Consider the following 26553-nt stretch of genomic DNA (forward strand, 5'->3'; position numbering starts at 1 on the left):
AGTTGGTTGGAGGGCTGTTGTACAGTGTCTCTAATCCTGTGTTGAATCTTTATGGTCCATCTTCCTATGGCTCTGTCTGAGCTGCTGTCTTACAGGTGTCTCTCCATGCACTCTCCTGCATACAGCAGTGACCATGTCTGCCTACTGTGAGCAAGCAAATGGCTTAGCTAATTGGAGGGAAAATGGCAAAACCATGTAGGAAGAGTGCAGTGCTCCCAGCAGGTGGTGGGTTGATGTGACCTGGTTGTCAATGGAATCAGCCTGCTTTCTTGGACATCTCTGAGTTATTGTGACAGCTGAGGGAGGGAGCTATCTGACCTCTGAAGAAGAGCTGAGGTGGAGAGGAGGAAATGTAACTGGTGTCCCTGCAGGTGGGGGGTGAAGTTATAGAGCTCACTTGACCTGTTCTCCACCTACAAGAGATGGGTCCCCAAGGCCTTGAAGTCTGAAATGTCAGTGAAACTGAGAAACTAAAGAAGGGTAAAATATGAAAAGGAGGGTAAAGTAATTGTCATCCTAGTCAGCTCTGGCTGTAGCTGCCTTGCAGGGAGTTCATTCTGTGCTGCTTCATGTAGGTTGTTTGATAAATAGTGAAGTCCCCATGACTCCCCAGAATCAGAGCTGTGTGGCATTAGGGCCCAAAATGTATTTCCCCAGGATGCATGTGGCTTGTAAACCTGGCTTTATGGCAATAGTAAGGGGACAAGCTGAGAAAAGCAGACACACATAATGACCTCCTGAGTGGGTTGGCCAGTCCATTCATATAATATGATGGAAGTAGGCTATTGTAGTGAGTCTGTGCCCAACTTCAGGCTAATGCAGCTACCCACCTCTCTGATAGCAGCCTCCTGTGGCCAGGTAGAGCTGAGCTTACAGTGAGGTGACCATTCAGAAAGGCTAAATCTTTTCCCTCGCTGGGTTGCAGAGCCTGAGTATGGGTGACCTCATTCAGCATAACTTGGCACTTGAAATTAGCATTTACTTGGGGCATTGGGGTCTGAGTGGTCTGTAAAGAAGGCCAGCCTGCCAGCTAAGGGGTTCTAAACTGGCCACTTCCGTGGTTATTTATTGGCAGGGAGACCTGTCCCAGCCAAAATGATGCCTGAAGGCTTGTCTGATTATCTCTCCCAGTGATGGAGTTGGTCCAATAAAACATTGTGGAAGAAACTTGCCTCTCCAGCTAGAGTTGTTTTAACACATCCAGAGCAGAGCACATCATCTTGTTCCATTTTGCTGCGGGTGACGCTCCTGTGTTACGTTATTGTGCTTGTTATTGCATAACAGGTGCCCGTGCTGTGCATCCCATGCGTTCCAAATACAGACACCATTGTTACCTGTGTAAGGGGCCTGTACTGTTTTGTTAATTCAAGGATTACCGGACCATTTGCACCACAGTATCAGCTATTTCTGCCTGCTGTACTGAACAGCAGCATGATTTGTACGGCAGTCCTTGACTGACTGCAAGCCCCTGGCACTAAGCAAGTGTATTCATGGTTAAGGGAGCTTGAGCTCCACTTCCTAATTAGATGCAAGTCTGCTTATTGAGGTTTCATCCTAATCCAGGGGTATATCTCTGTTGCTGTATCTTCTTGCCAGAGAGTGACATGTGGCTGTTGCCTCTATCTTGTGGGTTGGTATATACCAGGAGTGGGCAAAATATGGCCTGTGGGGCCCCTAAAAAAAGAAAAAAAAAGTAGAAAATTAATATTTTTCTGCCCTTAGTTCCTGTCAAAAATGACAGGAACCAAGGGCAGTAGGACCCAGGGGAAGCCTGGCAGACTCCAACAACAGGGGAGCCTACCTGCGTGCCCCCCCCCCCCCCCCCCCCCCCCCCCCCAAGCCAGAAGCATGTGGCTGCCCAGCGCAGGTAAGGGCGGGGGGATCCCGGGCAGGGAAGGAGCTGGGGGGCGGAAGCGGCTCCTTCCCCACCCCGTGGCTGGAGCTCCAAGCCTGCGTGGGCTGGGCTGTGAGCAGCTGCAGCAGGGAATGCTGGCCATGGGGTGGGGGAGGAGCCGCTTTTCCCCATGCTCAGCACCAGCTTCTTCCCTGCTGGCAAGCAGGGGGTCAGGGCTGTACGCTGCCCCCCGCCTGTACCGCAGAGCTGGGGGGCACTGGGTGTGAGCGGGCGGGGAGCTAGTGGGAGCACGGGGTCTACACTCGTGCCCCGGGGTCTCTGCCGGCAGAGCCCAGAGCAGGGTGGCAGGAGTGTGGGGTCCCAGCTGGCAGGGGCTTTATGGAGCCGGGTTAGCTCCCCCCTCTCCCTGCTGGTGCAGCCCAGCCCAGCTCCACGGACCCTTGCCAGCCTGTGCCCTGCTTTGGGTCCCACCGGTGCTGGCCCTGGGACGCTGGTCCCAAGACTTTGGGACATTGGTCCCAAGATGGTGACCAGCGGGCGAGGCACCTGTCAAGGGGCGGGGCTACCCATGGGACCCTCGACAACCTGCCAAAACTGGGTAAGTGGCCTCTGCCTGAAATAATTGCCTGCCCCTGGTATATACAGAACAGGCACAGAGTGGTGAGGTCATGTAGCAGTACCCTCAAGGTCTCCTGCCAGGATCTATGAACAGCACTTGCTTGGCACAGAATGGAACAGTCTCCTTTTTAAGAAGTGCCCTGAGGAGAATCTGTCCCTTTTCATCTACGACTTTTGCTCCCTTAATTCCTAAGAGCAGGGCAGCATTTAGATTGATGGATTTCCAGGCATCCCACTGACCCACGGAAATAGAGGTTGGAAAGGATCTCAGGAGGTCATCTAGTCCAACCCCCTGCTCAAAGCAGGACCAGACCCAACTAGATCATCCCAGCCAAGGCTTTGTCTAGTCAGGTCTTAAAAACCTTCAAGGATGGGGAGTCCACAATGTCTCTGGGTAACCTGTTCCAGTGCTTTACTACCCTCCCAGTGGGAGAGTTTTTCCTAGTATCTAATGTAAACTTGCCTTGCTGCAACTTGAGACCATTGCTCCTTGTTCTGTCATCTGTCACCACTGAAAACAGTCTAGCTCCATCTGCTTTATAACCGTCTTCATGTAGTTGAAGGCTGCTATTAAATTCCCCCTCAGTCTTCTTTTCTCCAGACGAAATAAACCCAGTTCTCTCAGCCTCTCCTCAGAAGTCATGTGCCCCAGCCTCCTAACCATTTTCATTGCCCTCCACTGGACTCTCCAATTTGTCTACATCCTTTCTGTAGCGGGGGGGGGGGGGGAACTGTACTCCAGGTGTGGTGTACAGTACTCCAGATGTGGTGTCATGAGTGCCAAGCAAGAGCACATACTCAAAGGCACCACTGCTCATAAACCTACTTATACTATAGACCCTGAATTCATAGCCTGACACACTTCACAGGTATCCCAATGATCTACTTGACTCCATGGCAGAAAGGGAGCGAATAAATAGCAGTGAAGAAATGTCCAGCAGTTGAATAGGCCCATGACTCTGTAGAATCTTCTCTGATGAAATGCACTGAGTAGGTTAAGGATTTGAGGCTAGATCTAAAAAAACTTTGAGTTCTAGATAACGATGGGGAGCAAGGTTTGATGTTGGAGGATGATGCTAGAAAAAGTGGTCTTGGGCTAGTCAAGCATCAAAATGTTGCATTGGGGTCGTAGGCTTGCAACATCCCAGGGCATTTAAGGAGAGTTTGTGTCTTGAAGGGATGCTTCAGGTTAGGGAATGCTATGGTTTTGTGGGTGCAAGTAATGGTGATTGAGCTGAGTAGCTGGGACAGCCCCTTTCTGCATTGGATTCCTTTTACTTACTTGTTCTCCTTGAATTCTTAATATGCTTGTTGTGGTGCATTGTAATCTTCAGGGCTTTAGATGGTCACCTGGTGGTGCCAAAAATAAATTTTCCACCCTTATATTTATTACTTTAGGGGCAGGTGGATGTTCTTTTATCTGAAGTCTTGGACTTTGGCTGCAGCCAGAAGCTCAAGATCAAACAAGTTGAGTTGTTTCCCAATGGTTCTAAGAAATCTCTGAGATGCCTAGCTGGTGTATTTTGCTTGCATACTTGGGGTCATAAAGGCCAGGGTACATCTGAGGACACCTGAGGCCAGTTGTGGGCTGGAGGCTGTGTGTGGCCCAGCAACGGGGGTGAGGGAGTTGGAAGTCATCTTTGGATGCCATCTGTGAGGAATGGGACATGGTGTTGGGATGGTTTGGAGCCATATATTACACCATTGGCATCAGGTGATTAAATGGGCAGCCTGCCACCTAGGAACAACTATTCAATTCCAACTAAGGCATGGCAAGTGAGTCAGGAGGACAGGTCAAGGATTGGACTGACCTTGAGACTGTGCCCTGTCACAGCATTAAAGAAGGGATAATCTAAATTTATCAATTTATGGTAACACACTCAGAAACTGCTGGTGTGGACAAGGCAGTCATTCAGAACTAGGGCTGTTTTAAGATTTTAAGTGTACTGATTCCACAATACCATTTTACCCCATGGTAAAAAGCCAGTGTTAAATACTGTTTTTTCCTCTACAAACATTCAGGCATGCATAATATGCATGCATATTCCTTCAGACGCACCTAACCCTGCATAGAATTACCCCCTACTAAAACAGCTGTATAAATACACAAGCCATAACTGTTAAAGTTATGTTGTTAATAAAATCCTGGTACATTTACATAAATGACAACATTAATGTACAGTTAAAAGAGCAGGCAATATTACAGCAACAAAACAGAACCTATGCTTTTGTACAGAGAGCTGGAGCAGCTCTTTGAAAATATTTTCTAGGATACATCCTTTTGCAGTATTTTCCAAGCAGGCCAGTGATAATTCTTGAACCACCTCTATGGCTTTCAGAGAATAAATAGGGTTATTGAAGCTGGTGCTTTTTCAAAGCATGTGTATGCAAGTAAAAACAGAAAACACATATTAAAACAGAAAACTAGAGTGTGCTCACAGGCGAATTCTGATTAATAGTTTGTCCATCAATCAGATCACTGATCCTTAACTAACCAAAGCCCTTTGTTGTCACATGCAGTCTGCCTGAGATTTGAAATCCTTGGGGAAGGAGGTGGGGTTCTCAGGTTTTGACTGATTAGCTAGACATGCTGCAGTCTGCCCTTCCTTTCCCCTCCTCCATGATTCTGCTTTTCAGCTGAGGCTGGGGCCAAGCTGAGCTGCTGCCCATCACTGGATCTAGGATTTCAGTGTTCAAATTTCCAAGAAACACTGACTCTACATTGGAAGCTTTTCCTTCCCCCCTGCAGGCTGTAATGAATGGAAGCATTTCAGCCAATGCTTTCAGTATGTGCCAACACAGACCAGCAAGGAATGTTTGAAGGGTTTGTGCGTAGTGTTTTCTTTCTTTTGGGTTTTTGTTGTTTTTTGTTGTTGTTTTTTAACATAATGGTTATAGTAGGATAAGTGGAAATCACTTGCCTTCCTCAAACTTTGCTTCCAAGTCTGCTTGCAAAAAATCCCTACACCTCCACCCTGCATCCCTTCTGCAACTTTACAATACACTTTGAATTGCAAAAACACTCTGTCTCTTATGTGTATCTCCCCATTATTCAGATAAACAAAGGCTCAGAATGAGCCTGTTCTAAAATAATCTTCTCATTTGTGCCAAGGGAAATAGGGTACATTTTAGGCATTTGGGTTGAGACATCTAGCTTTAAGTCCTGTAGCCCAAATGTTTCCTATAAGTAGAAGGCAAAGCTAAAAGTTAGCATGTTCAGGCACTGTGCACTAAAAATGGTCCTCTCTGTAATGTGAGGGGAAGAAATAACCCCATTCTGCAGGTGGGGATATGGAAGCATGGTCATGACTCGCTTAAGGCCACAAGTTAAAAGTCAGGGCTGGGATAAGAACTCAGAACTACTGAGTGGACATGTTTTTCTACCACCAGAAAGAGAGAACAAAGCATCCAGGAGCTCTAAGTACTACCCATATTATTGGACTAGGCCTCTTAATGCTGCAATACGTTTTATTATACCACCTGGTACAGCATTAAAAGAAGACAAACATTTCCTTTCATGGCATCAGTCCTCAATCTCACAGGTGACATTCACAGGCTGTTTTCAAAAAGTGGGTTTATGTAGCAATAGAAATTCTAGCAAACCATTACAGGGTAGGGGCAGGTTCTCCTGTCAAACCGGATCAAAATCATAATGCCTATTGGCAAGGGCTGGCTGAACACAGCTAAAACAGAATGAAACCTGGCTAGGTTCTCCACATTAGGTGCTACCATAAGTGAGTAATTTTAGTGTTCTATATTAGTCTCTCTCACCTCTACTCAGCTTGGGGGTTTACAAAGTGAATGCGTCTTAAGGTGCAAACATCTCTGGGAATATTATGATAGAGGGTTTTTTTTTGCCATATATAAAGCTGGTGTTGATTTCTATAACTAAGTAGTCTGTGTGCACCAGCCTTTGTATAGGTCCAGTCCAGTGACCTGAATGAGTAGTGGTCCATGGGATTAAAGGACTCCCTATATATAGCCTTTTACAAGTATAACAAATGTACATGTATCAGTAAGATGGCATTTGTGGTGCGCAAATAGATGAGCTTAGATTAGCATGTTAGAAACACTCCCAGTGTTAGGCCTAGTTATGACACTTCCAAGTTCTCCATTGCCCAAGAAGCTTTTGCATTGTGCTTGTTAAAATGGCAACATGGATCTACTCTTCGGGCCAGGTTCTTCAGTTGCCACCTCTATTTTCTGTGCACACCGTACCAGTGTTGCTCTGATGCTGGGCAGCACAGAGAAAAGCCACTTCCCTTCCTTCTCGGTTAGAATAGTTACAGCATCCTAACACACACGCTCCCCAGGGAAAATTGCTGCCCTTGGGGGATCTGCTTGTAAGGGACTTTCAGCACATGCTGCTGGCTCCATAAGGTAGACAGGGAAGCCCCAGCTGCATAAGGTCCCGTGCCAGTGCAGTTTGACCTGGTGCTTCTGCCACTGGTTGCTTGTCTCACACTCTGGAGGTGATGTAAATGGAATGCAGTCGGCTGGCCAGTGTTGCCTGGAGGTCCTGGAGAGGGTCCAGCCCCTGCACCTTGCTGTTTCTGCCATAGATGAGCTGTTTAAATGAGTCCTGGTCCAGCAGAGAGCTCATGTGTTTGAGGAAGAAGCCTTCACAAAACAAGGCCAGTTCAGGTGCACTGTGAATCTGTAACACACAACAGGATTCATCAGCTTTCTCCCCAAGTCCTGCAGATTCAAGCAAACTTCTGCCATTGCTACTTACAGGGTCATTTCCTTGACTGTTTCTTTGAATGGGGCCTGTCTGTACAGCTAGGGAAGACATGCTTTAACATTGTTGCTGATAAATGGTGATGGAGAAGGTGTCTATGCTGGTGACCCCTTTTCCTGCTCTGTATGAGCATCTGTGTCTGTGAGCGGAAAGAGGAGCTCATCCTAATATGATACTTGTCAGGGGTTAAAGTACCTTTTCATTTCTAACCCTTTGATCTCCTGCTGTTAGTGGAGCCACAGTCCAGCAACCCTTAAAGGAGAAGAGCAGCTGGTTGGCGAAATGTCCAAGGTACCCATTTTGTTGTGCAAGTGGAATCCATGCTTTGCATCATGTTAAAACAATGAGACTCACCAGATGGTACATAGCATTAGTGGCCGTGGGAATACACTGCATATGATATGAGGTTCAGTCTTGGAACAAGGGGGTGAATAAAGTGGGCAAAATCTACTCTAATCAAATGCCTGTGAATATGTCACGTTGCTCCTTTTGGCTCTACAGCTCCTGAAGAATCTTCTTTTATTGTCCCAGTAATAACTTATCTTGTTGCCTCTGTGCCAGCATTGCTGTAACTGAGCCTGCTCTAACCCGGGGAATGAATGTGATGCCAACATTAAGAAACTAAGACCCACAAAAGTTTGGGGAACTTTAATAGCAATAGAAATATCTTTATGAAAAATGACCTAAAGTCCCACCACTACCACTGTCTTCCTTCCTTTTAATTGTTTCCTTTTGGCTAGAGGGAATACAAAAAGCAGAATGGAACAAATCAGCCCAGTATCACTGCATATAATGCAGAAGGGAAACAAGTGGGAAGAAAAACAACATTGAGTGTTTAAAAGTTCGTTCTGCTGTAAGTTTCAGGGACTTTTCCCTTATCAGTCTAATCTGCTGGCTTCCAAGAATGCTGGATTGTTTTTCCATATTATTACTGGTAATGCAGGTTAGATCTGTTATTTTAAATATGAACTCAACAGATCACAGTTTATTGTCTTTTTCAAACTAGAACCACCTGAACTTCTGTAAATAGGAACCTGATACAGAATCTCACCATGTTGGCAAATTTAGTGTAGAGTTGGCCCACCCAGCATGTCTTATGTCCCTAGCGCATCTTCTTCCAAGACTAATGCCCACAACAGCAGACTGCAGAAAACAGGTGAAGTATTTCAGTTCCCATGAGTGTCAGTGTAGCTTAAACATAGCCTGGCCTTTACCTTTGCATATTTATAGATGTTAACAGAGTTATCCATACTGATGGTCTGGGCGCACAGGATCTCGCAGTGTCTTTGGAGGCCATCCAGTTGAAACAGGCTGGCAGCTGACAACAGCTATTGGGACAAGAAAGACGCTACTCAAGGACAAAGGCAAAAGGAAACCAATGACCTCTTCCTCACAGCATCTTATAACTACTTCTCTTTCAGCGGTTCCCAAACTGACAGCTTGCACACCACCAATTAAAAATGATACAACCTTAAGGTACCACCAGCAATTTTTCCAGTTCACCCTTAAGTACCACTAGCAGATTTTTGTCATATAAAGTAATTGTAATAAATCTGTTTAACTCGTACCACTGACAGGTTGTCTGCGTACCACTGGTGGTACGCATACCACACATTGGGAACCGCTGGGTTAGGTCTTCCTGTGAGATCGACAGGTACAGCACTGACTGAAGGAAGCAAAGCCTCCCTCTGTTCTCAAGTTTGTGCTCCTCCTGAAGCATCAAGCAAGAGAGACACTTACTCCACAGTCTGTCACCTGATTTCATCTTCCTCTTGGCTGGGATGATTTAGGTGACACACTATGGAGTCTTTGTGCTAGGCTGCTGGTTTTTAATGCAGCCCAAGTGATGACTGATTAAATGATGTTGCTATTTGATGGTTTGTGTATAATACGTAAGCAGTCTAAGTGCAGTTGTGCTGTACTTCACAGAAGCAGCGCTGGAAGTGGTACTATGGTAGCAGTCTGTCTCGTATCCATGGCCTGTCGCTGTCTCTGTATCATCCTAAGTATCAGCACTGAGCCTCACTGGCAGAGCACAGCAACTGCATCTGTTCTATGTCTGAACACTTGAGTTTGCTTAAAATATATGGATGCCAGAGGGAAATCTCTCCCTCATGTCCTGTGTTCTGTTACACATTCCAAGAGGCCTGTTTTCTAAGAGCAGGAGGGGTTCATATACTGAGCTTCTGTCTGTGTTCATATGAGCTAAATCCCCCTCAACTCTCACAACCACAGGATGATTTGGCGGGTGGAGGGGTGGTGATCTAACACAGCCAATAAACCTGACAGCACCTTGAAGACTAATTGCTTGCTGGGGAACCGTACAGGTGCTGAGTATCCCTTTAGTCTTTAGAAGTAATGCTTATGATTGATTTTCCTAACCCAAATGAAAGAACTTTTTGAAAACCATAAAAAATCATGAAAGGTTAATATGCTTTTGATCTCCTAAAGAAAAATGATGGATGGTGGAGAGCTCACTGGAGATTTTTAACACAGTTGTCTGGGCTTAAAGCAGCCACTTCATACTGGTTTTTGTATCAGTGAGAACCTGTGTAAAAATATCAGTAGCTGCTCTTATCTCCTAGCAATTTCTTGTCAAGCAACATTGACTTTGTGTGCTTCCTACACTAAGGGCTCATATGTTCCTGCTGGATTTTCCCTTCCAAACCTTGTCGTGCCCCAATGCATTTGGCAGAAAGTGGAAGCAAACATTCTCACCTCTAAGATATCGGCTGTGGGAATTTCCATGGATTCTGTTCCTCCATAATATAAATACTGCATCAGCATCTGAAACAGGAAGAAGGCCAGGCATGAAGCTGTTGTCACGCAGGACACAGAGGATTTTGAATACCCATGCTCCCCTTGCTGAGCAAACAGAAATCCTTGCTTCTACTTCCCATGGCACCCTGGCTCTTGGCAACAGCTCTGGCATTTTCTAACACTCCAAGTGTGCTGCTTTCCAACGCTGTTTTCTTTCTCTGGCTTTGAAAGGGCTGTGTCAAGGAGTTTAGGCCAAAGGTTCACCATGTGTCTCTGAGCAACATGAATGTCCCTGTTTAAAACACTGCGTGGGTCCTGTTTTTTGTAAAGCCTTGCAGGCTGGCCACACAAAGAGCAACCCGTCAGCTGAGCCAGTGAAAGTGTCTGCAGGCAAGCTGAGTATATGTGCGCCACGCTAAGCCTGTCACATGTTGATGGTTTCCTTTCCCACACCAGCAGGTAACCCCAGGAGCTGGGAAGGAAAAGGATTCATATGGCTGAGAACAGATAGATAAGGTTACCCCATCTCTCTCTTCCTGCCATGCACCCCTCCCTACTGCTCATTGCAGAATCAAACCATTGTCTCCTCAAACTGTTTTCCTTACCCATAAAAAGGTAACTCATTTTTTTTCACTTCAATGGAGATTGTGTTTGGAGTCCCATTATTCTAAGTCAGTGGTTCCCAAATTTGGTTGGGGTTGTGCACACCTTTATAACTGTGTGAAACGGCTGTAAAAGAAATTAACGTTTTCCCACTACAACTACACTGTAACCTCCCTAGCAATCAGAGAGTTAAGAGCTATTCCTCCTTTCTCTTCCTTTCCATCTATTTATAATTCCCCTTTCCTAGTTCTTCTTGTGTACCCTCTAGGAATTGGCTGCACACTCCAGCTTGGGAAACACTCCTAGATGCTGTAAAGATATGAGGGATCCCAGTGCTCCAAGTACTGTTTTTTCTATTGATACCTAGCTTTTAATTCACTGCTTCTCATTAGCCTGAGGCTCACAGAGGCAAAGTGACTTGACCAAGATCCTTCAGTAGAGCAGTGTCAGAGCCAGGAATAAGACTACAGGTCCAGTGCTGTAGCTAGTTAGCTGTGCTGCCATTCTTAAATGCAGTGAAAATAACAATTTTATCAGCCCCCAAATCACCCCAAGTTAGTGGCCACAATTCTGCCCCCCCCCCCCCCCCCCCTTTACTAGAAAAGCCTGTTTTGTTTAGAATTTGAGTCTCTCTCCCTTGAGTGGTCACTGTTTATAGGTTTCACTGTATTTGTTTCAATCTACTGCTCCCTTCCCGAGAGGAAAACTCCTGTCTTTGCACCCCCCCCCCCCCCCCCCCGGTTTCCTGCAGGCACCACAGCATGAAAATCACATCCAAGAACTATAAAACTTCTCTGAAAAAAGTCCTTGTTTTTCCTTGGTTACAGAGACTTATTACACTTATTTTCTTCAGTGACAGACCCAAGTTGCAGAGTTTAGATGCAGACACTGAAATTGCTATTCAATAGGAATTCAAAACACAGGAAACCCAGTTCTGATAAAGGAGGAGAGACATTTTAAGTGATCAAATTACTCCCATTGGATGCACAGATACATTATGGTCATCAGCAGAGTATAGAAGCATTCTGAGCACGCGCCAAGATGAGTCCTAAACACTTTGAAAGTCTGTAGAACTATTTCACTAGCTGTTTCGTGCTTTCAAATATTCCCTATTCTGCACGTTTCTTCTTCATCTGAAATGCAGATCTGGAAAGCTGGAACAACTCCTAACTATTGGATTTCACTGACCTGCTTTTAAAAAAAAATATATATATATATACCTACCCTCTTTTCATCATGAATGAATCTCCCTTAGGTCACTTAAATATGGAAATGTCAACAGAAGTAAAAGTGGAATTCTCAACTTTAAGTCTTTAAAGGGAGCTTCACAGATTTCTGATCGTCTGATTTGAATTAATATGAAACCTGGCAGTTCTCCGGCTCTAACCAGGCTTATTTTTTTGCTTAACACAGCATGAAAATTGCGCCTGGGAACCTCCAGAACTACAAAACTCCATTCAGTACAAGACCTTGTTTGTCTTCCTCTGTGGAGGAGATCAGCTGCATAAAAGCAATCTAATTGTGCTCTTTTCAGAGCTAGGTCCAAGCTGAAAAGTTTGGATGCAGATCAGAATATGCAGAGATGTTTGAATCAGACCCTTCTCTGTAATTAGCATTTATCTCTGGCTAGAACACTGACATTCTTAACTTGACAGTAAACACCGCAGGAGATAAAGAGTAATAATAAAAAGGGTGTTTATAATCTACATACCTTGAAAATATTATACTTCATATCACTAATTTCCACTGTCTTACTGCCTTGGATGTCTTGTTCTGTTTTATTGGTCATCAGGGTCTTAAACCTGAGAGAATGGAGGCAAACATTTGTTTTAATACATTTTTATTGCTCCACATCCCTGTGGTTTAGATCAGCTGTCAGGAGGTAAAGCAAAAAGGGATATGAATTAAAACCATCTGATTTATCCTTATATTTTCAAAACAATGAATGCATTTCCAACATCTGAGGGCTTTTTTACATGTGCAAGTGCTGCAGCGCCAGGCACTTTGAAAAGCACCCAGCGCTGCAATGCCAGTAGTCACATAAGTGGCGAAACGTGCGTCAGTACGCAGAAAATGGCAGCGGTGTGCTTTTGAACTAAAGCACCTCGGAGGTGCTTTAGTTCAAAAGCGCACCGCTGCCATTTTCTGTGCTCTGACACGCATTTCACCACTTATACAACTGCACGCGGCACAGCACACTGCACGTCAGCTTACGTGTGGCGCAGACTCGATTAATCGAGTCTGCTCCAAAGTGGTGGATCTCCAGGAGGTTGCGAGACAGAAAGGTATTCCCCCAGAGAGCTGATGAGGACATTTATGACAGCTCAATCTTAGAAAGCCACAGTCTGACCCTCGCCTGTATTATTCCAGTTTAAAACTGCTGAAGCACCACTTAAAATCAATGGCATTTAGACTTATTGAAAACAAGTAAGGAGGTGAATCAGGCCCCTTGATCCTATACACTACAGCAGTGTATATCAAAGCAACTCACTTACAAAACCATTGGACATCGGAGAATATTTTGTAAAAATCTAAGCATGGAGTACAAAGGGGACAGATTTGTTATTCCTCTTTGCACTGCAGCAAAGGGGCCACATTCTGGCTGCGATTCCTTTGAAATTTTCTAGGGAGCTCCGAGGAGGAGCATAGCACTGATGCTAGCTCCACGCTCATAGCATTCTCACCACAGCCATCCAGCAGTGCTTAACTAACTGGCAGTTCTTTGGTGAAAGTTGTCAGCCAGTTGCACTTCCTCAGGTTGCTCTAATCCGCACTGGGGCTGGGGAGAAAAATCTCTAATGCTGCAAAGAATATGGTACTAAGAATCTTGTGGCTTGAACATGCAAACCCTAATCCACAAAGTTAGTCCCTACTCATCCTGGCAGCCCCACTTGCAGCTACTGGTGATTAAGGCCTGGTCATGTGAGTAAGGGACTACAGGACAGGTCCCTCCGTTACCCATCCATACTTATCTGTGAGCAACACAGCTGCAGGGAGTGCATATAGTTCATGGAGAATGACTCTTACCTGTTGGAAGCAGTAACCAGTAGAACTTTATGTGCATAAAACAGTTTTCCTTCCACTAGAAACGTTACATCAGACATTTCCTTATTGTTTAGAAAGTGGGGATCTGTTGGAAAAAGAGGAGGGGGATGGGGTAAGAATTAGAAAAAGTGTGTGATGTCAAAAAGAAAAACCACCAGGGACAAAATCTAAAAACAGGTCATGATCATCTCACCTAACCGCGCCGGCAGTGTCTTTCGGATTTCAGGAATGCTGGGGATAGGACCACTCCCATAGCAGTGGACAAAGATGGTGGCAAGCTGCTGGTTGATCGAATCGTTCTGCAAGGAAGACAAAATACATACCATTAGTGCTTCAGGATAAGCAGGTCCCACGGGATTGCTGCTTGCAGCATGAGACAATCTTTCCTTGATGCCCTTACTAATTGTAGAGAATGTTTTGTCTAAAAGGGAACCTAAGCACAAGGTGAATTTCACCCTCACTGACTGACCTCAGCTGCAGTTTCTAGCAAACATCTGCCACGGAGAAAGATTTAATCACTTGATCCTTCACTCCTTACCCAGCAAGCTCCCCTAACTCCAGTACAATCAAGCCAACAGTCTCTATTTAACCATCTGGAAACACAATTCCTAGCACATCTGTTTGTTTCTTGGACTTTTGAAGCTCAAACTTGAATTAAATTTTAGCTGCTCAGTGCAGTGATATAGGCCTGGCCATGCACCCATTGATTTAAACAGGAGCAACAGCAGTCCAATTTTTCATTAAAAGAAGGAACCGAAGGACACTCTGTTATTGAACAACAGTAGTATTTATAAAATTCCAAGGTAGCAGATAAGAGCCCGTGTTCCTCAGCATTTTCAGGTAATCCTTTCCTTTACAGTGACCCCACTTAATCCTAAAAGCCAATCACTAAATTGGGGTTTAAAGCATGATTGCCATTTCCATTCAAATGAGTGCCTTTGCTATAGAGGAAGCATGTATATATAATCCCTGTCGTCTTGATCCGTGGTCATTCAGTATTATAGAAGCTTGGGTAAACACAGCCGGGGCTCTCTTTACATCCATAATTCATAGGGGCTCTCACAGAGATTTACATTGGTTCTAGTTGTGCAAACAGTAGTAGAATAATTGCAAAACTCTTGGCTCCAACGATTTGAACTTCATATTCAGAAAAGAAAAATGATTACCTTGCTGGTTTTGAGGATATCAAACATGAGCTGCAGCCCTTCGTTAACCAACTCTTCATTATAGTCCTCTTCCTTAATAGTGACAAACTCCCGTAAGAGGGTCTGCACAACTGAATAGCGAGACTGGTAAAAGGTTGTCCGTAATGATTCAATCCATACATGGAGCTTCCATGGGATTCCTGTAGCCAAACACCAAACAGAGAGTGTAATTTAAGTGCTGAAAGATCTGCGAGTGGATATTTCCTTCCCTAATGGTAGTCATTATCAGCTGCACCTTTTACATACTGCAACCAATTTAGCTCTATAATACACATGGCTGGCAGATACATTTCTAAAGATGGGGAAACACAGTTAAAAAAAAAAGTAGTCTCTTGAGGAAATACCCAAGGCCACAGAGAGAATTGGTGTAGAACTGAAGATTAAACCTTGGGAATTCCTGGTTCTTATCAATCCAACTGTATTTTTTACCATTCTTTTTATGCCTTGTTTTTATCCGCTTTCAGAGCAACAATATCAAATCAAAGTAACTTCTGAAACTTAACTGTATCATTACAGCATATTCAAGAGCCAATCCTATATAATAACGTCACTGCAAGACCTTTAATTCAGTAAGACAGTTCTTTTGTTCGGATAAGCTAAAAAAACACATTTCAAAGTCATCACTCTCCTACCTTAAAGGCAGAGGAATGGATGCAATTGACTTTGATCGGGTCCATCTTTAAAAGCCTGACCTGGGGCATTTCAAACAGAGCCAGAGTTTTCAGAGAGTCTGGACAACCTGCACACCGCTGGACTTCAAACAGAAAGCTCAGCAGCTCTGATCCTTGGGCCCCTGGCAACTCCAGATGGCCAGCCAGGAACTGGGACCTGCTAGATCAGTGAGCCTTTGTGAAAACGTGGCTGTCAGTGACCAATAAGAGGTTTTCTATTTAAATTAGGCTATTTTGAACCTAAAACTTGTGGCAGCTCCGAAACTGGTGGTACCAGTCTTCCAATTAATACATGGTCTCTGTACTGGCTGTGAGACAAGCTATTAGGCTTCCTTAACCTTTGGGGTTCTTTGAACCTGTGGTAAAGAACTTGCCTTACCGAGTGCCCTGAGCTCCATGGTGATGTCGACGTAGCCGTGTTCGGCACTGTAATACATGGCCTCCTGCAGGGCCTTCATCCTGGTCTTACAGAGTCTGACCTGCCCCTCATTGGAGCTTCCTTGACTGGAGGTGTCACTTTCCACGCCCTCTGCCAAAATTTCTTCCAGCGAGAGCACATCTCCCTTCAGCTGCTGGGGCTGGGTCAGGAGTTTGCGGAGCACATTTCTGCACAGAAAGAAGCAGTAGTATTGACCCTTAACAAACAACTAACAAGCCAGGCTGAGGCATGGCGATCTGGGCTCCAAAAAAAAAAAAAAAAAAGGCTTAGTAAGTCATTTATTTCCAGAAACAAACTCTCCCTTTTCCCTGAGAGAGAGATTTGGTTCTCTCTCAGATTTGGTGTGTCTAATGACTGGGTCTTCAAACACTAACATACTGGTTTGTGTCCAGTTCCTCTGTCAGAAAACCTAAACCATGAATATGGCTTTGTGCCATTAAATAGTGTGAGACTTATGGTATTTGAGTCCCCCCCCCACTCCCAACAACAGCGCTAGGCTTTACAGCATCCACCAGGATCCTCTTTGGAATACCTCCCTATAAACATGAGGAGCAAGGGAGGACAGAGATGTGCTATCCCAGGTCATTGTACCAACGGTCAGCTCTTGCACTGAACTGCCACTAGCTGGTGCTCTCTGTGCATAGACAACAAAGTTTGACTTTTTCTGCCTGAATAGATCCTGCTTAATTTCATGCTTTAGGATTACCCTGTCTCACAAATATCCAGAAATGGGCCATTTAACTTTTCTGTTTGCACAGTCAGATGATACTGCAGAAAGAAGGGTATAAAAACCAGTCCCAAAACAAATTGACAAGTGCAGTGCTTCTCAGTAGAGAAGAGCACTGTGAAGTTCCACATCTGCTGTCTCTTGGGTAATGTTTGTATTAACACAATTTGCTCTGGGGGGAGGTCTAATGTACCTGATTGGGCAGGAGAATGTGTACCTCCGGAGGTACGTTAGGCCTTACCTTGGTGCTAAGGCTTAATGCAGACATATGGCACCAATGTAAAGCAGGGTTGATGCAGGGTGACTTAATTTCATAAGTAACCAGTGTTGTGCTGCGTGGGTGTAAGCTTCACTGGCCATCGTTGCAGCCCATCTATATTAGGGGTTTGAACTGTTGTAACTACATTAGTGTGGTTAAACCAATGCTAATTTCCCTAATGGAGACAAGGCTGAAAGGGCCTGCAGATCAGTTTACAAGTAATAAGATGTTATTTCTAAGTAACAACCCTCCAAGCTCAGTCTGGGATGGAAATGCCAAACTGACTTTTCACTGACTTACAAAACATCACAGGCAATAGAAGGTTCCCCAGGCTGATGGTTACCTTTGAAGCCCCCTTGTGATTCAATCCTGCCTCGAGACACACCCATCTGACCTGCTCTCCTCAGAAGTTTGCCCTGCAGTTCCAACTTAATTAGCAATTCCATTGATGCATGACCCAGAGCAAAACCCAGCTCACTCTAAGCTTAGCTGTGCTGGCTCTGCAGTGCAAACAAGCAGAAAAATCTTATTTGCTGACTTTTGTGGCTAAAATAGAAGAGGCAGATCCTATTCCACCTGGTAGGCAAAGTGGATTTAAGTGGTGTCACGTGCCCCTATTTGACCCTGCTCAGGGCCCTGAAAAACAGTGAAGGTGGATGGGTCTCTCTGCTGCTCTTTGATTCTTGGTGACTCAGGGCCTTGTTATACAGTAATTTTGGGTGACTCCTGGAATTCTTAACCTGTGGACTGCCCGCACATTAACACCTGAAACTGGTTTTAAGGACTCCTTTGGTGGCTCAAAGATCTGCCACTCCAGGGCTGGATCATCTCTGATCCCTGTATTCAGCCTGTGTTACAGTAAGATGTAGCCACTGTAGGCCAGAGGTAGGCCCGGGGCTGCTGCCTGATACGAGGCCGCAAAGGGTTGGCTGCCAGTCCACAGGTGGGTTGGCTGCCAGACCGGAAGTCCGGAAGTGACTGGCATACTGCAGACTGGCAACCAACCCTTTCTTTATACTCGGCATACATGGTGGAAGTTTTTTATACTCATATATGTTATGTGGTGGAAGTGACCAGCATACTGCAGACCGACAACCAACCCTTTTTTTATACTGAGTATAAAAAAAGGTTGGCTGCCAGTCCACAGTACACTGGTTACTTCCGGTCTGCAATATGCTGGTCCGCAGTTTGCTGGTCCACAGTCTAAAAAGGTTGGGAACCAATGCTCTAGGCTACACCTTAATGTAAACACTGCCTGCTCCCCCTTTCTCCTGCCGGATCAGACCCACTGCCCCCACCCCACCCCTCCCCAGAACCCTAGATCCCCACTCACTGCTCCTGGCACCCCTTGCTTACTTGTGTACTTATGGCTGCCCATGCTGGTTGTCTCAGGGTAGCAGGTAGGGCTCAGCCAGGGGAAGAGCAGCAGCAGCAGGGTAATGGCGATGATGGCCAGGCAGGCAGATTAACCCTTCCCTGCCTGCTCCCCTGGGACAGACAGTGAGGGCAGCCACAAGTTAAGTGGGGTGGGGCAGGAGGGGAGAAGCTCCAGGGATGGGGGAGCAGGAGGGAAGCCTGGCATGGGAGGAGGGAGGGATTCTTACTTTTCAGTCCTCCAGGCCCCTGCTGGCCTAACCATCTGACTGCTCCAGACTCTAGCTAATACTAAAACTGATCAACATTTGTGCAGTTCACAGTGTAAGGTGTAAAAGGGCCCTCAGTCTTAAAATGAAAATAATTGTGTGTTATAAAAGCAGGCGTGTTAGTGTTTTTCAGGGTGGAACAGGAGGATCACACTTAGATGCCTAAATTCAGCTAGGTGCCTAGTAGAATCTGGCCCTAATTCTACAAATGCAAAAGGACCACACAGAAAGCACAAATCCCTCATTTTACCATAAGGATTATAGAAATCATAGAGAAGTCGGGCTGGAAGGTACTGCAAGAGGTCATCTAGTCCAACAGTGCCTGAGGAAGGATCAGTCTTTCAGATACTTTGTATTGTACCCCTTCAAAAACAAAGGAAGGGACCATGCACACTAGAATCAGAGCAGTGCCAGGACACTCCATTGCATTTCAAAGGTGGCTCTTGCCAGAAAGTTGCTAACACCATTTCCTAGACCAGAGCAGATTGGGATTTTTGGTCACAGAACTGTTGCAAAGTTTGCTACAGATTTGGTAGGGTGGGAGGGAGTAGCTAAACAGCACTGTTCTCCAGTAAAAACAAAACAAAACAACCACATCTTCAGTGAACTTTTACAGTAAACATATTTAAAATGCATCACACATAAGGTTTTTTAATCAAGGCTGAACATGGACAGAGGTTTACCTGTGCCCATGGGCAGCCGAGTGGCTAAAGCAGTTCATGTCTTCGTGAAGTGATGAGGACATCCCATTGACTTCCAGCATACTCAAGAGGGGATCTGCACCCCTGCTCAGTAACAAACTGACCAGTTCATAGTTCCCTAGGGAAGGAATCAAGAAAAACGGTGATGATAATTCCATTTGAGGAGAATTCTTTAAAAAGCCTAATATACAAATGCTGTCACCCTGTTCATGTCGGATACTCCTGTAGCAAACTCCTGCTGAGGATCTTAAAGCATTCCATAAACATTAATTAGACTTCACAATGCCCCCAAGAGATAGGTAAAAGATCCCTACTTGCACATGGTAGAAACTAATACAGAAAGAAGCTGTTCAGTGTCACACAACTAGGTAGACATAGATTTGAGAAGAGAACCCAGGAGTTGAGGAGGCAAGTCTCCTCTCCCATTCTGTATATATAAATAACTGGTACATACTGAAACTTTAAAAACCATCAAATTTCCCTAATGTACTATATATATCACCCTGAAATCAGACTAGTTACTGGCAGATGTACATGCATCTGGTTTCAATAGGGCCAGATTCTCAGCTGAGTTTATCTCCTGCTGAGTACAGCTAAAAGGAGTGGCCAAAAGGCAGCCTTGCGGCTGCCCTCAGCCCAGGAATCATCTTGTAGCCAAATACAGCTGGAGCAATATGCATTGATGGGCCATGTCCTTTGTCTGCCCCATTCAGCAGAGGTTGGAGAGAATGGTGTTGGGGAGCCAGCTACAACGTATTGCGTGGAGACTACATGTTTATACCCCTGGGGTGGCACAAAAGAAGTGGAGCAGGCCAGAGAATCCACACCATGGTAGTTAGGCTCTACCATACACCAATTATGACACAAAAGGGAGAAAGAAAACTCAAATGTTAGAATATATGTGGTGGAAAGTGATGATGATGATACTGAAACTAATATAAGCTTGCTTGTAGTTGAGACAAAGCTGTGGCATGGCACCTGGATGGGTAATATCTTCAGAATTCTATTCTTTTGACAACAAATAAGATAAAAGAAATTTCTTCATATAACTGAGGGAAAAACTGCTTTGAGAGAGAAAGAGAGGACTTGCACATCAACTGTTTTGGTTCTTCTATTATGACTGGATGCTCCTGAATGAAACAGCTGTAAACAGTTTTGCTGGGATATTTTATTCGGGCATAACTTAATACCAGTATAAATTATTAATATAAAATTTAAATATATTAATATCAATATAAATGCTAGCTCTATCCCTATTTTTTTTTCATCAGTGGGAATCTAGAGTTGGTGAAACATACCCAAGATAAGTGGCTGTGTTAAGATTCATGACAATACTATGTGAATCCTTTAAAAGATTAGAGGGTATCTCAGTCCTTTTCTTTGGCTTCCCTGTTGAGGCCAATGCCAGGAGGTGATAATTGGTGCCAGCTGCATATGTGGTCATTTGTCCAGTAGCCAAAAATTCATCAGCTCCTTCCATATGGTAACAGCTCGTGGTCCCTGCTAACCTGGGCTGAATGCCCACACGTTATTTAGGCATGAAAATATGCTGTCCTTTATTATGCCACCCCATGAGCTATTGAGTCCCACACCCACCCAAAATCTCCACTTGCCCTTTTTTTTTGTATTGAAGACCAGTGCACAGTTTAGATCCTGACATGGCCTATATCCAGGCTTCTGCCATGGGCTCAGGAGACAGACAGAGGAGGGGGCAAGGAGAGAGAGAGTGTAAGCGTTGTATATGACTCACCTGCAGCTGAAGCTAGTTGAAGTGGGGTCTCGGCATAGTTGTCCTCTCCACTATTAACAGCAGAGCCCTCAACATGAGCCCCAGCATCCAACAGCAGCTGCAAAAGGCACAGCAGAAACCAGTACCTCAGAACAAAGCAGTTCACAAAGTCACAACAGAAGAGCCTCTGTACTGGAAAGAAAACCCATTAGGTGCATAGCACAGGAGGAAAGGACACAAAGAGAGCTTAGCAATAGCTAAAGTAGCTATCATAAGGCAAGCCCATTTCTCATATTCATCCCTTTGTCATTTAAGTCTGTGACTAAAACCTAGAGACTTAATAGCTAACATCTCTTTAGGGATTTATTTCTTCCTATTGCTTAACTGTACTTTATTGATAGTGAATTAAGTTGTGTTGACAAGTGCCAGACTGACAGCCCAGAGACCAAAGTCTATTTATTTTATAGCTGGGATGATCACATTCTCACTAATCTGATTTACAGACTCCAAAGACTTCTGTCATCAGAACTGCCCCATAGTCCCTGAGAAAAGTGAAAGTCCATCTCATTTAGTTCCATGCTGGAGAAGGTTGCCTAAGGGAATTAGCTCCAGAGTCCCGAGACAGGTACCTCCCAACTCTTCAGACCCCATGGATTCTGGATAAGGGGCCTTTCTGGCTTTCAGAGCGTGCACAACTGCATCTTTCCTTTTCCTAGGGAGTTCACTCCTATCCACCCTAGGGAAAGCACTTAGCAGATTTTCTGGCAGTAAGCTGGTGCTAACGGGCTATGCCAAAGAGGGGACTATATCCTTTTGAATACCTTAGGTACCAAAATATATTAATCAAGTGCAAACAGGCAATTAAATGGAGTGAGGTCAGACTGGCAGGAATCCTTCTTTTATAAATGCTGCAAAACAGGCACCATCAGGTGTCTTTCCAACCAAGGAGAGGTACCCAACTGACTATGCATACACGCAACAACTTCTGAGACAAGCTGCACTCCTCTACAGGTTAGAATAAGAACCATCCAGCTATAGACGTCCTAGCGTCTGTACTGCTGGCAGCCGACAGAGCTCTTCCCACTGAGCAAAGAATCTGGGTTCTATTCTGCTTGATACTATGCACTTTGGAGTATCCACATTATGCTAGAGTAACAGTGCTCAGTATTGGCACAGATTGGACACACACTGACTGGGCCTGATAAGTCACATTTAGCTTTTCATCATAAATACTGGTGGTGACTTTTTCCATGTATTAGTCTATTTCTCTCTTGAGTTGTGAGATAAACCTGGTAAACACCTAGCTATGGATTTTAGTGGGCGAGGTAATTCAATTGGGTTCACCAAGTTCAGGGAGAGTGGAACTATGACCCTTTTACTAGTTACCATTAAAAAGAAGGTTTTGACTTCAGTATGAAAAGTTTAAACACTAAAACCAAAACATTGAAGTGAATAAGCTCTTCTTGTGGGGAACATAATACAACCCAGGGGAAAAGAGAAGGAGATTCAGTCCAAGGGGCCCTGTTGATGTAATTCTCAGCAGTGTCTCCTGAGAGAATCACGTTTATTATCTCATGTGTAAATTAAGGTTGCCCAACCTTTGCAATACCAAAGTGTGAGCTGGCAACTTGCCAGAACATGAGAGCGGGATCTAATTTGCATAAGTATTTGCATGCATTTGTAAATCAAAAATGAATGCACGCAACCCACATTTGCTTGCAGTTGTATCTTCGTTGAGAGCTGAATAGAAATTACTGCTTCACTAGCAACTGAAAAGCTGTTGTTATCAGCTTTGAACTTATTCTGAATTAGAGAGAGAGAAAGCGGCTACATTTCAGGGCTCCATTCAGCAACCCTAAACCCCAATTCTGCATGCCTCTTTAAACACATCAGCTGGAAAGGAGTGTGTGAAGGGCTTTGCCAGAAGCTCCTGATAGACCAGTGAGCACAGGAGTGACTGAAAGTTACTCTAATTGGTCATTTTGGGTCTGACCATGCAATTTGAAGGGACTGTATAAGGACTGAGGGACCTCTGCCTCTCCCAGGAGCAGGTTCCCTGGGAGGAGTGGACAGGGGCTCAAATCTAACATGTTCAAGAAACATCCTGACTAAGTGATATATATACACTTGCAAACGCTTCTCTGGTAAGAATATTCACCAGCCCCATGCTTAGAGGCCAGTTCAGAAAGTTTTGAGACAAAAAAACTGGCTTAAGAAATTCATATTAAAGTGAAAAAAATAAGAATTTGTAACATGTTTAATTATCAAAGCCCTTCCAGAGATCCTCAGATCCACACAGCCCACTGTGAGGAAGGTAATTTGCATTCTCAGTTTACAGCTATTTATTAGTTTTAGAAGTCTTGTCCAAATCCACTGTCAGTGTCCAAACCAAATTTTATAAGCCACAAGAGTGTGGGTCTGTCCTATGCTCAGAGTATTATGCCACATCCCAGTCTTTCACTGTCTACTTTTGGAGATTCCTGACAACCATGAATCTCCTCTGCTTACCTGAACTACAGAGATGTGTCCATGTAGTACAGCAAAGGTAAGCGCAGTCCAGTGCCGGCTGTCAGGATGGACTGAAGGATATCGGGGAGAGCTACTGGGGACCTGGGGAAAAATAAAGGGCAGTTATGAACTGTTGCAATCCCTGTCCCTGTCCCATAATTATTAGTTTCTCCTGTAACTTTCCCTGGTAAATGACAGCCCCTGGGAGTACAGGCTGACACCATTCACAGAGCACTGCCACTACTAATCATTGGATTCCATCCCCTGGGCTTCTCTAATGGGCCGACTGGTTTCCTTTAGTGGCAGCTCTTTCAGAAGGGAGGCCCTTTTACTCCCTCCATCCCCATTACCTTTGCCAATGTCAATCAATATTTAAGGCCTTGAGTGCTCAAAGAGGCTTTAAGCTTTATTTCTCTCAAGTCCTTGAAACAATGGCTTCTGAAAAGAAAGCCTTTCTTTGAATCTGTTGTACAAGCTCTGGAAGCAGAAGTCTTCAGTTGCTAGGAGAGATTTCATAACCGCTCTCGCAGAGCCTCATGCATTTTTCTTGGGTTTGGCTTTTACTTACTGGTATGTCCAAATTTGCTCCAGCATCTATCAGCATCTGGACCATGGCTTCATCTCCAGCAGCACAGGCATACATTAGTGGGGTCATTCCCTTCAGTAAGGAGACAAAGAGTTAGCTTTTATCTCTACATCTAACAGAACGAACTCCATTTGCCATTGATGCTTTGAGTTTAGATTTTATTTGAATGAATTTGTCCCTGCAATATGTGTGCATGCATGCAGCATACCTATATTTGTGTGATTTCTGTGTCTTGAAGGACAATCCAGTCACTGAAATGAGAAAGTGATATGCCCTAATACAGTGGTTCTCAATCTTTTTGGACTCAAGGCGTCCCTCACTGGACTCAATGGACCTCTCCATCACTTTGGTGAACTGAGTGGTACCTACTTTCAAAAACTAATTTATAGATTAAAGTGCTTATTTCCTTGCAGAGGAGCCTGGCAGTGGGGATAGGGGATCATTCAGGCAGGGAAAAGTCTAAGCCTGCATTTATCTGCTTGACTTATCTGCAAATTGCCAAACACCTCATTTATCCCATCATACCTCAGGGCACCCTTCAAAAGATCTGGACACATCCCAGGGTGCCCCAGGACCCTGGCTGAGAATCACTGCCCTAAGATGTGGGGTTAAAGTGTTTTACTTGCTGGTTAGAGTATAAGACCAAATAAACATGAGAAGAACTTGCAATAGTTTTCAAAGAATCATTTAAAATCTTAATCTTTGTAATGTCCACAAGCCTGGAGCCTTAATGTAGAGATAGGCCCAGTCCTGAGGTACAGAAAAGACTCATACTGGTATGCGTCTTTCACTGCCTGATAGTTTGTGGATACTTGATGGCCAGATGCTCAAAAAGCAGAAATTAATACAAATAAACACAGATGAGTTTACTTGGCAAATGCTGAGTATGCTGCTATAGTGCTGTTTGTTAACGCAAACAGTGACAGGATAGTCCTACTCCATAAATCTGTCTCCCACATTTTCTCTCTGTTTAAACAGTAAGCCGGGAATAGTCAGAGATTAATTATGAGAGAGATGGGCTTTATATACTAGTATAAAAAGATCACTCCAGGAATAGCCAAGCCCAGGAGTAAAATAGTCAAAATGTTTCCATGATGAATTGCCTTGTGCTCGCATCTCAGATTTGCTCCCCTTTTTCATACTGTTTTTTTGAAAGATTTCAGTTCTTTGAATTTTTCACGGGTAGCATTTCTGCCACTAAGTGTAGATACTCTAGGCTCATCATTAGAAACAGACCTAATTCATATCTCAAACTGGTACCCCAGATAGGGATTTTAGATCTGCCTGAGCTTTTTTCTGAGAAACTCAGGCTGCTCGAATGCGACGGAGCAGACTCGATGAAGTGTTCGAATTATAACGCTCCAGCATCGCTGGGGCTAGATAAAGCATCCTGTGGCCATTTTTAAATGCACAGAGGCTTAACACACATGACGGTGAAACATTTTAATTAGAGCGGCTGTCCAGAAACCACACTAATTAAATTGCGCCCCTCCCTTTCCCATGCCCTTGAGCACATGTATAGAGAGCCGTAAGAGTCTAAGTGCTCTCTGATCTGGATTGGAGTTTTCTGTGTTTCACAGGGAATGTTTGCAGCTGGGATTCGTTTCTGGCTTAGGCCCCCTGCAGAAGTGTTGAACTCACTTGTGGATTTAGAGTGTAAAAGTGCAGAGTAGGTTTAGGCCTCTCCCCGCTTCCAAGACACTGCCAAATGCAAGGCTGTAATACTAGACAATTCACACAAACCAATCTTTCTATTTATGTTTGCTATCCTGCAAGTTTTACTCTGTATCTGAAGTCTAGACAATCACCAAAAACTCCAAACAAGACTCAGATGAAACCACTGAGTTTTGTCTGTTTTTTCACAAAACCACTTGAAACCACTGAGTGATGCATAATGATACCAGAAATCATCTCAGGGCTGTGCCCTGACCTCCTGGAAGACTTGTTCTGAGCACTGTTTCTGCAACTAGAAATGGCTCTGAGGAAACAGCTCAGATCCCAAACAGCTTTAAACTGTGGGGTTGATCAAAATATGAACCTGGATCTGAAGCTGGGCCTTAACTTAAGTCTTAAGGGCTCCATCTGTTTGGCAGGATTTACCATAAAATTTTGCCAGCTTGTGTGCCCAGGTGTGTCTTATCACACCTGCCTGTCATGGCTCAGAACCCGGCTTTGTGTAGCATTTTAAGAAAGATCAATCCTGGCTATAGGAAATTAAATGGAACAGATCAACTGGGTTTGCCAGTTGGCTGTGGTTAGCATTCCACTTTTGTCAAGTAGATCTAGGTTCTGTTTCCAGGCTAAGCCAGTTTTCCATATCTCCTATTATAAAAAAAGAGGCACCAACCACTTGTATACCCAAGGTTTTGATTCCCTGCCCTGCCCTCCCCTGCTCCTTTTGCTGGCAGTGCAACAGAAGCAGCAATCCTCAGCACCAGTGGGGGGTGGGAAAGTAACTAATCC

The 26553-nt window shown here is 44.6% G+C and overlaps 1 protein-coding gene across 1 annotated transcript in view; it reads right to left on the reverse strand.

The window, feature by feature from the left end:
• Positions 1-4587: 4587 nt before the first annotated feature.
• Positions 4588-26553, reverse strand: part of ABTB2 (ankyrin repeat and BTB domain containing 2) — a 196284-nt gene continuing 174318 nt past the window's right edge. The window contains exons 6-17 of the mRNA XM_006259971.4: positions 24073-24162; positions 23505-23606; positions 21018-21114; positions 19250-19385; positions 15878-16104; positions 14789-14967; positions 13816-13921; positions 13605-13707; positions 12289-12379; positions 9933-10001; positions 8429-8542; positions 4588-7130 (exon numbers count right to left, since the gene is read on the reverse strand). Coding sequence (XP_006260033.1) covers positions 6933-7130; positions 8429-8542; positions 9933-10001; positions 12289-12379; positions 13605-13707; positions 13816-13921; positions 14789-14967; positions 15878-16104; positions 19250-19385; positions 21018-21114; positions 23505-23606; positions 24073-24162 — 1512 coding nt within the window. The 3' untranslated portion in view covers positions 4588-6932. The remainder of the gene's footprint in view (positions 7131-8428; positions 8543-9932; positions 10002-12288; positions 12380-13604; positions 13708-13815; positions 13922-14788; positions 14968-15877; positions 16105-19249; positions 19386-21017; positions 21115-23504; positions 23607-24072; positions 24163-26553) is intronic.

This window comes from Alligator mississippiensis, chromosome 2 (assembly GCF_030867095.1).
Source record: "Alligator mississippiensis isolate rAllMis1 chromosome 2, rAllMis1, whole genome shotgun sequence".
NCBI lineage: Eukaryota > Metazoa > Chordata > Crocodylia > Alligatoridae > Alligator > Alligator mississippiensis.